The sequence below is a fragment of the Chionomys nivalis genome, chromosome 13, assembly GCF_950005125.1.
Source record: "Chionomys nivalis chromosome 13, mChiNiv1.1, whole genome shotgun sequence".
In the NCBI taxonomy this organism is placed as follows: domain Eukaryota; kingdom Metazoa; phylum Chordata; class Mammalia; order Rodentia; family Cricetidae; genus Chionomys; species Chionomys nivalis.
The window spans coordinates 32463756-32479313 of NC_080098.1; the positions used below are offsets into that span (position 1 = coordinate 32463756).

At 44.2% G+C, this 15558-nt stretch overlaps 1 protein-coding gene across 3 annotated transcripts in view; it reads right to left on the reverse strand.

The window, feature by feature from the left end:
* Nucleotides 1-3268: 3268 nt before the first annotated feature.
* Nucleotides 3269-15558, reverse strand: part of Chrm3 (cholinergic receptor muscarinic 3) — a 452846-nt gene continuing 440556 nt past the window's right edge. For all 3 annotated transcript variants that reach the window (XM_057788129.1, XM_057788128.1, XM_057788127.1), the window contains one exon: nt 3269-6707. In XM_057788129.1, the coding sequence (XP_057644112.1) occupies nt 4922-6688 (1767 nt within the window). In that variant the 5' untranslated portion in view covers nt 6689-6707 and the 3' untranslated portion in view covers nt 3269-4921. The remainder of the gene's footprint in view (nt 6708-15558) is intronic.

The following is a 15558-nucleotide window of genomic DNA, read 5'->3' on the forward strand; positions in this document are numbered from 1 at the left end:
GAGAGGCTAAAAAAGGCCATTGGTGAAGGTGCATCCAGAGGAGCAGTGGAAGCCCCAAGATTGAAGGCATCATGGAGAAAAGTTGAGGCTTTGAAGCATCAAAGAGTCTAGGAGAGGCTGTTGGTGAAAGTGTAGCCCAGCTGCAGTAGAAGACTCCAGCATTCCGAGATGCCAGGTCGAGAAACAGGAGCAGTGGTGGCGTGGAGCCAGCCTGAGCCTAGAAGAGAAGCTACGTGTGCTGCTGCAGAGGGTGGAGGCTGGAGAAGGGACCCAAGGCTTGTGAAGGACACCAGAGGATTGTAAGTAAATCTAAGCTATTGACACTGAATTATTTACACTGTTGGAGTGTGACTGAAAAATGGGACTTGTACAGAGAGTTGGGCTGGGGTGCAAAGGGGTTCAGAATAATAGCAACTAAGAACAGTAAGCCCATGGGGGAAAAAGATCGGTAAGAAAGACTGAAGCCAGGAGAAACAGGCTGGGCCTGTAGTGTGTGTGTGTGTGTGTGTGTGTGTGTGTGTGTACTTGTCTCTACAAGCATGGGGTGTGTGAATAAGTGAGCATGAGACAAAGAAAGATACAGAGAGACATGAAGAAAGGTAGAGAGAAAAAGTAAGACAGAGACACAGAGAGGCAGAAAACTAAAGAGACAAAGGGACAGAAAGATAGGGAGATACAGAGGAAGAGAGTCACTGAGAGTCAGATAAAGAGGCAGAGAAACATATAGACACACATAGAGACAAGTACAGAGAGGGGTCAAGGAGGAGACGGGGAAAGGGATAGAGGAACAGGAAGGGCAGAGGGAAGGAGAGGCTAGATTCTCTCAATGTCTCCATATGTGGCTTACTTAAGGTTCAATTATTTTCCTCTTTCAATTAAAGTGGATAACCTGAAAGTGATGTGGTATTCCCCTCTGTATATTAAGAATATGTTTTATTATCAAAGATGATTAAAGATGCTGTTTTGACCAATGGCTTAGCAGAGTAAAGCCAGGAGGGAAATCCAAATAGAGATATAAAGTAGGCAGAGTCAGGGAGATGCCATGGAGCTGCCAAGGGAGAAATATGCCAGCTGCCAGTCAGAACCTTACTGGTAAGCAACAGCCTCACAGCAATACACAGATGAATAGAAATTGGTTAATTTAAGATGTACGAGTTAGCTAAAAATATGCCTAAGCTATTGGTCAAACAGTGTTGTAATTAATATAGTTTCTGTGTTATTTTTCAGGTCTGGGTGGCCAGGAAACGAATGCGCAGTCTCTGCCTACATGAAAGCCCTGCAAGCCTTGCTCTTATGGGACGGAGTAGTTGTTTGTATTCCAAGGCTGGGGACAAGGAGTTTGATCTTTAGGGCATGCTGGATGCCTGCTCTCGGAGGAGCTCTCTTGAGAAATGCCCATACAACATACACAGTTACAAATGTTCAAACGGCATCTCTAAGCTCTTCATTTCAAAAGAATCCACTTTGTCTTTCTTCTTCGGAAATGACCCAGGGCTTGGACATACCATAAACAGCCAAGAGATTAGAAGCAGCTGTTGCCCGTAAGAGGCTTATCCATCATAATATCCTTACCCCCTTTTTGGTAATTATTGGAATCTTGGGCAAAAATCTGGAGATGATGATGTTTAAGTATAATCCTAATTTCCCCTTGAATTTCTGCTCAAGCTAAGGGCTTTTCTACTATTATTATTCTTTTAAGACAAGGAAGAGCCGTAGGGGAAGGTGACAGAATGGGAGTTTCCAGAAAAATTGGAATTACTGATGTACAGGGAGATTTGAATGAGAATTTACATATTTATTAGTTCCAGGCCAACTAGAGCAATAAAATATAAATGCAGTAACTTACCAGATGCTTCCCAGGTGGAGAACATGCCTTCTGCACATCACTATACCTGTGAGAAAATCGGCTGTGCTTTTTCTTGTTCTTTGCTTGAATGAGGACCAAAAATGAAAAGAGAATTCTTATGATGATATGGCTTTTCCTTTTGTTCCTTGCAGTGTGGTTCCAGATACCATGGAAGAGGATTGCTGGTCCTCCATTACACCATGGACAGGATTGCTGGTCCTCCATTATATCATGGAAGAGGATTGCTGGTCCTCCATTATATCATGGAGAGGATTGCTGGTCCTCCATTATATCATGGAAGAGGATTGCTGGTCCTCCATTACACCATGGAGAGGATTGCTGGTCCTCCATTACACCATGGGTCACATTAGGTTGATTAAAGAGTGACTTTCGGTTACTGTTGGATAACATTATTTTAAGGTGTGTTACTTTTGTTTACGCTGCGTTGTTTAATTCTGTGAAGCTGTGATTCTTTGCCTATCTGAAACACCTGATGGTCTAATAAAGAGCTGAATGCCCAATAGCTGTGCAGGAGCAAGGATATGCAGGGCTGGCAGGCAGAGAGGATAAACAGAAGGAGAAAAAAGCCGGGCAGTGGTGGTGCACGCCTTTAATCCCAGCACTCGGGAGGCAAAGGCAGGCGGATCTCTGTGAGTTTGAGGTCAGCCTGGTCTACAAGAGCTAGTTCCAGGATGGGCACCAAAGTTATACAGAGAAACCCTATCTCAAAAAACAAAACAAAACAACAACAAAACCAAAAACCAAACCAAAACAACAACAACAAAAAAAGAAGAAATGAGGAAGAGGGAGCAACTGGAGAAAAAGGGGAGAGGATGTCAGGGGCCAGCTGGTTGTGGAGTAAGAGTGAAAGTTAGATGGATTTCTGTAAGAAAAGGGAAAAGCCCAGAGGCAAAGGTAGTCATAATTTAAGCTAAGAAAAGCTAGCAGGAAACAAGCCAAGCTAAGGCATTAATGAGTAAGAAGTTTCTGGCATGGGGACGTTGGGGGAGGGCCGATGGGGGAAGGGGAGAGGCAGGGAAGGGAGCAGAGAAAAATGTAGAGTTCAATAAAAACCAATAAAAAATGCAACAGGAAAAAAAAGAATAAATTTCTGTGTGTGATTTGTTTGGGAGCTAGGTGGTGGGCCTCCCAAAAAGCCACAAGAGCAAAAACAGCCAACAACAAGTGACAGGGCTTATGACCTGGAAGGAGTCAGGTGCTCTTGAATGTCAACCAGGTGATGGTTTTTTTCTTCCTGGCCACAGGGAAAAGCTTAGTATTATTTAAGTGGACCTTAAAGAATCCCCAACAAAGGGCACAGCGGAGGGAGTCATATTTATCAACACTAAATAAACACATGGTGAAGTATGCATAAATATTCTTTATATAAACATGACACAACATTAAATAGTTCAGGTACAGACACACCACTGAGAACACATCCACTGATGTCAAAGTCAGCTGTAAACACCACCTCCCCCTGAATACAAAAGCTCTGGGCTCACAACACAGATGGATGCCCTGCACAAGGGAAGGGTTCTCCATAGCCCTCCCATCCCCCCACCCGCTCCCCACACAGTCCCGGCAGAAGGAAAAGAAGGTAGGAACCCAACAATACAGCAGCCACGAGAACAAGAGCAGCAGACCCCTCCCCCAGAGAAAACACGGTGCACTTGGGGCAAGTCAAAGGATAATGCAAAAATCAGTTGTCACAATGGGAAGAAGGAAATTTTGAAGCAATACTTTTTCGAGTGCAATTCTTCAGAGGACGTGTAGCTTCCTGACACAAACGATTCATGGGTGAAGGTTATACAGTGACAACCAGAAGTCCTGGCTCCTGCTACGTAACAGGAGGTAAGGCCTCCTTTCCTCCCGGAGGTGCCAAGTAGCAGGAAGTGAAATGCAAAACTTTCTGTCAGACCCCTGGCACAGAATCTCCTTCACTTTTCCGTGTAAATGTAGATATATTGCTGTATGTGACATTCAAAGGTGACTCTAGGATTGAGTTTCAAGCAGTTTAGATCCCAGATTTTGTTTTGAAACATTCAGATTTAGACGACGAAATTCAAACATGTACATAGTTCATCTTTTTGAGCTCAGAGGGGCCCTAGTTCAGCTCTGCTGATAGCCAAGGAGAAAGTAAAGCACTCAGAGTCCAGTCAAGACGTGGTGCGGACTGACCCTCGAGACTGTCCGTCTAGCACAGGCTTGCTGAGAAGGCCTGGCTTCTCTGTGCTGGATATTATTCTTCAGGGTGGTTTGTGGAAAACAGCTCCAGTGTCAAAAACCCAAACCCAAACACAACATTAAACTGGGCTTAATTCACTTTCAGTATCATATTAGGATCCTAGAGGGTTTCAGTTATCAAAGCACTGAAAGCATATACGGTAGGAACCTTTCCCCAGTTCAGTGTTCCCCATCACGTTATGTACACTATGTGTGTGCGTGCTGAACTCACACATTGATAGGTATACATGTATTCATATGCGATTTTGTTTGAAACTTGAACTGCACAAAACGGTACTTTGCAAGAACCAAGAATCAAATCCACAAATAGAGTTTAACAACACACCAAGAGGGGACGGAAGCTGATTGGGGCAGCTCTGCAATGTACAAAACAACTCGGAACCACAGATTTCCAAGCCTGCCGTGCTTCACATGGGGTCTGGAGGGACACCTTGGGACCCTTGGGAAGAGCACATGGCAACTCGTGCAGGGAGGCTCACCTGTGATTTCAGAGCTAGTGGGAATGAAAAGACCTAGGCAAACCAATTTCAGAGGATACTTGCTTCAAGACAATATATTTTTTTTTCTCTGTAAGAAAAACACACTTAAAAGTCTACTTCAGAATATATTTCTTTATATTCAGCAATATGTTTTTCTCTTTCCCGCTGAATTGGCACTTGGCCAAAATCAGTTTATTCAGTGGATCAGTAAACAGGCAGCTTCTTTCCTATGTGGTTGATAAAAATCGCTTTATCACCATCAGGAACGGCCTCCCACCCGCGCCAGACTCCTGCTAGGCTTTGTGGGCTGATGTGCATGTGTGGTCATTGCTACTGACAAACCCTCTTCCTACAAGGCCTGCTCCGGCACTCGCTTATGAAAAATGACTGACTGTCTTTGCTGGTACTGCTGTTTGCGTCTCTTCCGTTTGTCACACTGGCATAAGAGAAGCATCTTGAAGGTGGTTCTGAATGTTTTGTTGCACAGGGCATAGCACACGGGGTTCACGGTGCTGTTGATATAGCACAGCCAGTAGCCCAGATTCCAATAGGTTTTGGGTATGCAGCTGTCACAGAAGGTATTCACCAGGACCATGATGTTGTAGGGGGTCCACGTGATGATGAAGGCCAGCAAGATGGCGCTGAGGGTCTGGGCTGCCTTCTTCTCCTTGATGAGTGACATCCTTTTCCGCTTGGTGATCTGACTTCTGGTCTTCAGAGCAAACCTCTTAGCCAGCGTGGCTTCCTTGAAGGACAGAGGTAGAGCGGCCGTGGTCTTGTCCACCGAGGAGTTGGTGCTGGAGGTCTTGGCTGTGTCCACGGCGGACTCTAACTGGATGGGAAGCTTGGAGAAGTCCTTCTGACAACTGTCACCGTCATGCATGCTTTTCTGGGCCTGGAGCTTATTGGCATTTCGTTCCACATCAACAGTTCCCAGGTCCTCGTCTGGCACCTGCAGGTTGTCTGAGGAGGGTAGCTGGGTAGCGTTGAGGATGGTGTTGTGACCTGGCAGTTTGAGCACAATAGAATAGATGGCTCTGGTCTCCGAGCCAACGTCCTCTTCATCCGAGGACGCAGAGTTTTCCAGGGAGGCAGCAGCGTCATTGTTATTCCAGCTGTCACTACTACTATGGTCTTGGTCCATCTGCTCAACACTGGGCTTCCAGCTCTTGGTCGTGAACCAGAAGTGACAGCGGCCGTACTTTCTCCTGGATGAGCGCTTCATGCTTTGCTGTAGTTCATAGCTGCTGCAGCTTCGAGAACTGCCTGTGGGGTGGACAAAGTTTTCTGCCTCAGCTTCTGTGCCAGAGGCCTGTAGCCCAGCCAGCTCTTTGGTACGTTTTTCAGTTTCCTTATAGATCCTCCAATATAAAATAGTCATGATGGTGACGGGCATATAAAAGGCAGCAATTGCCGTGCCGAAGGTGATGGTGGGCTCACTCAGGAACTGAATGAAACATTCTCCTGGGGGCACAGTTCTCTTCCCTACAAAGTATTGCCAGAACAAGATGGCAGGAGCCCACAGGACAAAGGAGATGACCCAAGCTAGCCCAATCATCACACCAGCCCGTTTGGTTGTTCGTTTGGCTCGGTAGGTGAGTGGCCTTGTGATGGAAAAGTACCTGTCAAAACTGATGACCAGCAGATTCATGACAGAAGCATTGCTGGCCACATAGTCAATAGAAAGCCAGAGGTCACAGGCTAAGTTCCCCAGTGCCCAGCGGTTCATAATGATGTAGGTCGTGAACAGGTTCATGGAAATGACCCCAATGATGAGATCTGCACAGGCCAGGCTTAGGAGGAAGTAGTTGTTGACTGTCTTCAGTTGTTTGTTGACCTTAAATGCCACAATGACAAGGATGTTGCCAATGATGGTCACTAATGCCAGGAAGCCTGTTAAGAACGCAATGAAGACCACTTGCCAGACTGTGTGACCCCCCAGAGGGTCGTTGGAGGTGTCGTTTGAGGAGAAGTTCCCAGCTGCTTGCGAAATGTTGTAGCTGCCCAAGTGAGTGACTGTCCCCAAGGGCAGCCCTGCCTCTGAGGAACTGTGCGCCCAGGAAGAGCTGATGTTGGGAAACAAAGGCAAGGTTGTGCTGTTACTGTGCAAGGCCATTGTGACTCTCTGACATAGTCTGGGGAAGAAAGAGAAAAGACGAAGTTAGGAAAGATCTTTGTTCTGTTTGGTAATTTTTTGGGGGGGGGGCAGCTTACTTATTTTTTCATATATATGTTCTTATAAAGATTAAATGTGATCTTTGACCACTACATATAATTCATACTAAATACTATCAACCCCAGTTCCCCCTTCTGTCTACCTGCCCCTCCTTTTCCACAAATCTTTCTTACATTCCTGTCTACATTTTTGTTTTGAGGGAGGGTTTCAGTCTGTAACCTAGGCAGGTCTGGAACTCACTCCTTAGCCTTCAAACTTGTGGCCTTTCTGTCTCAGGCTTGCAGAGCTGGAATAGGTGGGCACTACATTTGGTCTTGTATGGCCCACATTTAGGAAGTGTGTTACAAGACACACGCTTCAAAGCAGCTGCAGATAATTGAGTTAATTCTCTAATGTGAAGGGCAGGAATCAAGGGCATGCTGGGATTGATCTGTTCAAGGCAGAATAATTAGCAAAGGGACTGACCTTTGTGCTTTCCCTCACATGTGTACATATATTTCGTGGAACACTGACATCAAACAAAAGTCTGATTTACTTACTTCTCTCATTTTCACAAGGGCAAATGCTTATAGGGCAATTATTTGACTGTAAAGTTACTGTCTTCCTGCTTGATAAATGGATGTGAGTTATTTGCCTTTTATCTACCAGATAAAATGATGAACATTTAGACATCTCAGATTTCAGACATAAGCAACTTGAAGGTTATACCAGATATTTAAGCCTTACAGGAATAATCCAAGCCAACCCAAAGCAGGACAGAAAATTATGTCCATCATTTGACATAATACTGTCTCTTTATTTTCATCCTTATTTATTTAGAAACAGGGTCTCATGTAGCTCAAACTGGCCTTAAACAGATTATGTAGCCAAGAATGACTTTGAATTCTTATCCTTGCGTCTCTAACTCTGGAGTATTAAAGGCATGCTTCACCACAGTAGAATAATTGGGCCTGGGGAGCCTAGCAGGGTTTTCTGCATGGTAGGAGGGCACTCTCCTAACTGAGCTACATCCTTAACTCATGACATTGTGTCTTTAAACGTTATTGAAATATGTAATAAACATTTTTTTATTTAAAAATAACATTTGATAGCATGCTCATTTCTTATATACTTTCTGAAGAATCTTAATCTTCCCAGGGTCTCATCTTCTGCAAAGGTTCTTGGAGCTCGTAGCTACGTTTCCTTCTTTTCTTCTGGGTCTGCACAGTATTTACAGTCCACCTTGCACCAACTGAGCCCCACTCTATATCACACATTGACATCCACAACAACTTTCAGGGCCCCTTCCCACCGTGGCATGGTCCAGGGCTCTGCACTCATGGGAACTGATCATGTTCTGATGTCTTGTTTTCTTGTTTTATGACAGCCATGCTGATTTCATTACAAATAAATGTAATACCCAGAACTCCCAAGGCTTCTTGTCTGTTATCTTTTATTTTTCTTACTAAGGATGACACAGCAGATTGTCTGTGACTTGCCATTTTTTCAGCTGTTCTCTTGTGTCCAGCCTGATACTCTTACTAGCATGTTTTGAGATAGGCGTTTGCCACCTGACCTAGAGTCCTTGACCACAGTAATGGACTTGACACACATACAAACAGAGATCATTAGTTTGGCGAATTCACATGGATTCTGGAAAGAGAGAAAGTCTGTCTTTGGGGGTAGCCGGGTTCTGTTTACCACCTTTGTATCCATATGCAAAATCCGAGATGTAAGTGAAGGCAGAAGAAAGATAGGAGGCAGGAGCATGATGGGATGGCATCCTAAGAAAGAGACAGTCTGAGGGCAGTCCTTTCAAAACCAGACATAGCTATTCCTAAATCAACAGGACTCCCTTGACCTTGGTTATATAACCAAAATGTTCCCTTTGTTTCTTGGGAGATTGAAGGAAGGCTTTGATTACCACAATGAATGATTCTTGATTAATCTGTTTGATTAAAGTATCAAGTGGATATTCTAGATCAGTCTCTATATCTAATATATAAATTGAGGATTATAGCTAATACAGTTGTATTAGAATTTTCTTGTTAAAGCAAGTGGGCTTGAGTTGCTCTTACCACACATGCAATAATCTGCAGTAACAGATATATAAATCTGTGTCACTATGGAAACCATTTGCTCTCTTAATATGTTGTGAATATCAACTATACAGGAAGAAATTGGTTCAAAATTTTTTTGTTATATTTGTTTATTTACTTAGCTTTTTGTATGTGTGTACATGTATTGTGGGTACATATGCCATGGTGCATGTATGGAGTTCACAGGACAACTTGGAGCAATTGCTTCTCTCCTCTTACTGTGTGGATTCTGGGAATCTAACTCAGGTCACCAGGCTAGGCAGCAAGAGCTTTGACATGCTGGCCCATCTCACTGACTTAGGTCATCAATCTAGGCAGCAGGTGCCTTTCCACACTGGCCCATCTGACTGGCTCTTGAAATTTGTTTTTTTTTTTAAATAAAAAGTGATTGGAATTAAAAAATTAGTGTGGTCATAGTCAGCATTAGTACATCTCAGTTCTTGCTGAAGATTGGTCTGTGGTTGGTCTGCAGAATCCAGGAAGTCACAGCCTTGTGATCCACCCCATAACTGAGAGTGAAGACATGCGTAAAATCCTTTTAAAAATCAGAAAGTCATGCAGACAATAAGAAACCCCTTCCTGTAGACATCACATCTTACTATATAAATGCAAAAACAACTGGATTTGTTCAGTTGACCAATTAGGTACCAGAGAATGTAAGAAATTTAGAGATAAGGCTCAGATTAGCTATTTTCTTTTAGTTTCTTTTATTCCACTAGTCCACAGAGCACCATAGTCCTCTGATCTATTCTGGAAAAGTGAGACAAAACTCTCAATTTTAAAAATCTTTAATTAGAAACTCTAAGTGACTTTCTGCTCCCCAGAAGTCTAAATTAATTATATTTCTTTAAAGTTTTGTTTTATTAGACTTGCTTACACGTATGTGTTTTGCCTGCTCTATGTATACCCCCTGTGTGCTTGGCCCCCATGCCGGTCAGAAGAGGGTATTGAATCCCTGGAACTGGAATTACAAATGGTTGGGAGCCGACACACAGACGCTGGGGACCAAACCTAGGTCTGTGCAAGAGCAGCAAGTGCTCTCAACCCCTAAGTCATCTCTCCAGCCCCGGAATTCTACTTCTAAGTTAATTTTTCTTTTTCTTCTCATGGCCCTGGAGGAACCTTAGCAGTCGGCAGCCATGTTTTTGAAGGACCAGCTTCCTGGCATCTTTTCTTTTTAGAATACATCATCCACAGGGCTTGTTTTGGGTCTCTGCCTTGGACCAGAGCGGTCTGTTTTCTGTCAGAGTTCATTACAGCACTCCACAGCTATGTCTTCATGAATGGACAGAAAGATCACATCAGGCCACTAGGTGGCAAAGTTGGCTCAAAGAACAGCCTCGGCGCCAGAAGCCGCCTAAGCAGCAGGCGGTCCCTGAGCTTGCTTAGTTCAGTCATGCAGCCGAGGAGAGCGTCAAACAGGGTGGACAGAGCTTTGCAATCAAACATGTCTTTAAAGGGAATCAAACTTGTGAACTTAGCCCTCGTCTTCATTTCAAGCTGTGAGGAGGAGAGACGATGCCTAATATGGTACAGCAGTTCTTGTTGTGAACAAAACATTTCCGCATGCCAAAAGTGGGATAAAATTCCACTTAAAAAGGAGAAAGCTTGTTTTTAAAAAGGACGATGTATCGGCCTGCCTCCCTGGTTGCTGCTTTCATTAGCTTTTATTCGACATGACAACAAAAATGTCACATGCTTTGGGAAAAAACCTCACATCAGTATCGCCGAGGCCTGGCATCGGCTCACGAAATAACATAGTTTAACCTTAAAAACAAGCATCCGAGTTGGATAATTGTGGATCTCCGCGAGCACCTTTCAAGCCTAAAACATTTATTTTAAAAACTAGTCTTTAGAGAAATGGAATGAAGTGAAAACCAAACATGAGTGAGACCCCTTTACCCAGAGAGGGTTAGTGCACTGCCCCCAACATGTTCTTGAAGGAGAGAAAGCCTCGACAGTCTGAGACTTACCGTCTTTCTACATTCTGAAGGTCGTTCAATGTCATTTGCTCTGGCTGCTCTGCTTTTGTGATGGAAGAGAAGAAGTCACACTTTGGGAAAACACCCCTTGGTCTTACACAACCTTGGAAATAATTTTGCTTAAAGATCTCCTAGGGGGCTGGGAGTTGGCTCAGTGAGTGAAGCACTGGCCGCACGAGCCCAAGGGCCTGGGTTTGGGTAGCCTAGAATCCAAGGAGAATGTGGGTGCCACAGGGCATGCCTGTAATTCCAGCTCTCCTGTGGTGAGATGGGAGGCAGACAGGAGGACCACTGGAAGCTTGTTGGCCAGCTAGCTTATTATACAGTCACAGAGCAACAAGGGACTCTGTCTCAAGCAAGGCAGGTGGGGACTGAAACCTGAGTTGTCCTTTGACCTCCACATGTGCCCTGTGGCATGTGTGTACCTGCACTCACACACATGAACATGTATGCATACACATATACAACCACATAAATAAAATGTATGTGCATACATAAAAAATAGTAGGAACCCCCCCCCCCCATACACACACAGTTTGGACTGAGGATTTAGGATATATGTCAATACACATACTACAAAGTCACCCAGCAAAGTCCATGCAATTGCCCCACTATTTACGCTATTGCTACTAACAAGTTTTACTCCTTATGTTTCTTTAAAGGTCCATACTTATCAGACTATCTGTCTTTATAGCCACACGTGCCCCACATGTCTGATTTCCATGAATACTTCCATATGTTTACATACCCCAACTGATACATGTTTGTACACACACTGCAAGTATGGAAAAAAAAAAAACAAAAAAAGTAGAAGCAGTGTGTGAGGTGGACAGAGGAAGTTCTGCCACAGCATGTGAGAGTCAGAAGATGTCCCAAGCACTAACACCTGGCAGGTCAGAGAGGCCCTGATCTTGTTTCCACATTACAGAAAAATGCAGCCTATACTACTATCCGAGGATCAGATGGAAATGATGTAAAACACCCAGCACAGCCAGCCTGAGCCACAGTAGTTTCTTAGAAATGGTAAGATTAATTGAATGCTCTTCCCTGACTGGTTATGGAATGGTCTTTTGTAAGATTTACAAAAGCTCACTTTTCATTGAGTCTAAAGAGACGGTTCTTACTTCAGGAGGCGCTTCCCCTGGGGGGACGTTTGGCAATGTCTGGAGCTGTTACTCCTGTAATGACTTGAAGAGAATGTGTTCCTGGCATCTAGCGGGATGCTGCAGACACAGGACAAAGAACTGTCTGGTTTCAAGCGTCAATAAGACTGAGATGGACAGATCTTGGCACTAACAGAGATGAAAGAGGCTCAGAAAAAAATGTTATAATATTCTGTTTTGCCAGGAAAAATCTGGAAAATATCCTGGTACTCATTAATGTGGCAAACTTCAATTCTCTTCAAGAATCAGCTCTGGGGGTGGCGGTGGAGCAGCTTGGTAACATGTTTGCCTTGCAAATCCAAAGCTTCCATGTATTCCCCAGGAACATGTAAGAAAAGGTCGGTGTGGTCACACACACTTGTCACCTGAGCTCTGGGGAGGTGGATTCCTTGGGCTTCTTGGAAGCCAGGCTTTCCTTACCTCAGTGAGCTCTCGGCTAGTGAGAGACTGTGTCAAAAAGAAGGTGGGGTTGGTGATATGGCTGAGCAAGCAAAGGCACTTGCCATGTAATCCCAGGGACCTGAGTTTCATTCGTGAAAACCATGTAAAAAAGTCAGATATGGTGGTTCTCATCTGTGATCCTGGCCCCAGCCCTCCTATGGTGAGAACTGTGCTGGACAAGTCAGGAGAATCAAGCTATCATATGCAGGGCAAGAGCAGAAATAGCAAAAGAGATCCTGCCTTAAAAACAAGGTAGAGGGACTGGAGAGATGGGTCAGGAGTTAAGAATGCTCACTACTCTTTTGGGGGACCTGGGTTCAATGTCAATTCTAACACGGTGGCTCATAACTGTCTGAAATTCCAGTTCCATGGGATCCAATGACTCTTCTGGACACTAGAGGTACCAGGCACATACATCCTGGAACCCACTTATAAACATAAAATAATAAAATTGAAAAAAAAAACAAAGTAGAAGTAAAGAACCCTTGAAAAGCTTTTCTCTGGTCTCCACCTGTACATTGCTGCACTTTTGAACACACACATGCACACACAGAAAAACAAAACAAAAAGCAAGGTGGATAGCACCTGTAGGACCGTAGCTGAGGTTGTGCACACACATACAGAACCCGGGATGGCACAAGGCAAGTTGGCTCCTCTGTCTAGGCCTGACCTCTGCTCTAGCAAGCACAGTTTCAAACAATACGTGTTTATAAAGCAGAAAGCAGGAACCCAGTCCTCCTGCCCTTGCCTCTCATTCTCAGCTCCCTGAGGTAACCACTGGCAACAGTTTACTTAATAAGTAAATATTTGTTAGGGGAATGGAGTGTCCTTCCAAAATGTGGTCTTCTGCAGAATTATACATGCATATTTTAAGCACTTATTTCATGCCAGGCCCTGCTGTACACACATGTATTAAGCCATCCAGCCCTTGCTTCCATGCTGTGAACTGAGTTAGTTACTGAACTGTCACTTGAGAAGATGGAGGTATTGAGAAATCTAGTGGTGGCCCGGGTCACTCAGCTCAAATTAAGAGTTGATTCAAGAGCTGGGGAGATAGCTCAGTTGGTCCTATGCTTCCTGTGCAAGTACGAAGAGCTGGGCTCCATGCCTAGAATCTGTGTCAAATCTGGGTTTGATGGTGTGTGCTTTAATCCCAGTACTGGGGAAGTGGAGACAGGTGGCTTCCAGGGGCTCCCTGGCCAGTCAGTCTAGACTGTCTGGCAAGTTCTTTGCCAGTGAGAGATCCTGCCTCAAGAAACAAGGTAGAGCATTGAGGAACAATACTTGAAGTTGTCCTCTGGTATGAGTATTTGTGTGTGTGTGTGTGTGTGCACATGTGCACACACACACACAAACACTTGAACAGACAGGTATACCTGTACACATAGGTACACATATATATGTACATTCAACAATTCTTTGGAAATCAGTTTTAGAATTCCTATGGTTAACATGAAGTAGATGTCAGTAAGTAAATTTTCAGAGGATCAACATTAGAGACATACGGTTTTATTAAGATGACTCATTTTCTTAGAGAAGCCAACAAGACACAGTAAAAATTGGACTGACCCCAGCAAGATGAGGGCAGCCTTTTCTTAAAATCAAAGTGAAATCATTCTGAACAAGAAGAAACGGAGAGGAGGAGACATGAGGAGGTAAAGCCTCACTTGTAATAGGCAAAGGTGGAGCAAAATAATTTCATAAACAGCCACAAGATTAAAAATTATTGTGGGAAGAATAAGAAGCCATGAGAATTAAAACAAGATAGTATAATTTTAACAAAATGGAAGACGAGTCCTGGCACACACATGTTCACCTACACACATGCATATACCTAGGTCATAGGAGGTGAGGACTGTAACTCCTGCTTGAAGTACAAAAAAACCAGATGCACCCAGTGGTTAAAAGACTCCTCCTAAGGGCTCACTGCAAATGCAGAACCCAGGGCAGCACACAGCACACGGGCAAGCTGGCTCCTCTGTCTAGGCCTGACCTCTGCTCTAGCAAGCACAGTTTCAAACAATACATGTTTTTAAAGCAGAAAGCAGGAACCCAGTCCTCCTGCCCTTGCCTCTCATTCTCAGCCCCCTGAGGTAACCATTGGCAACAGTTTACTTAATAAGTAAATATTTGTTAGGGGAATGGAGTGTCCTTCCAAAATGTGGTCTTCTGCAGAATTATACATGCATATTTTAAGCACTTATTTCATGCCAGGCCCTGCTGTACACACATGTATTAAGCCATCCAGCCCTTGCTTCCATGCTGTGAACTGAGTTAGTTACTGAACTGTCACTTGAGAAGATGGAGGTATTGAGAAATCTAGTGGTGGCCCGGGTCACTCAGCTCAAATTAAGAGTTGATTCAAGAGGTGGGGAGATAGCTCAGTTGGTCCTATGCTTCCTGTGCAAGCACGAAGAGCTGAGCTCCATGCCCAGAATCTGTGTAAAATCTGGGCTTGGTGGTGTGTGCTTTAATCCCAGTACTGGGGAAGTGGAGACAGGTGGCTTCCAGGGGCTCCCTGGCCAGTCAGTCTAGACTGTCTGGCAAGTTCCTTGCCAATGAGAGACCCTGCCTCAAAAAACAAGGTAGAGAGTTCCTAAGGAGCTCGCTAACTTTCTCTTTCTCTCACTTAACAGCATGTTACAGACATTGTTCTTATTCAGTGCCAATAAAGCCTTAGTGTCACACGTGTTTGCAAAGGCACAAGGGACCATCCAGGATCCAGCAGCTGGCACACCATGTCCTTGGCTCAAGTGGAATTTCCAGGGCAGTAGAGAGCATGAGATACTATGTTTGCTAAAAACTCCTCTAAATGAAATGTTGCAGACCTCAGCATCAGTGAGGCCAACACAAATCTCAAAAATCCTTCCAAAAATAAAATAGCTGGTTTCCAGAACAATCTATCCTCACTAGCTCCTTACTGTGTTAGTGGGGAATGGAAGCCTCGTGTATCAAGTTCTTGTGTTAAGTGAACCAGACACCAATTGTCCGCTCCACATTCGCAACTGAGCAGCAGATCCAAGAGATGAATGGATATGAACGGATTCAGATGAAGCAGATGATGGACCAGGAGCTTACAGCCATATTCACTAACCACCGCGGGCAGGTGAAGACTGTGATTAAAGTGTAAAGCGTAAATTATGTTT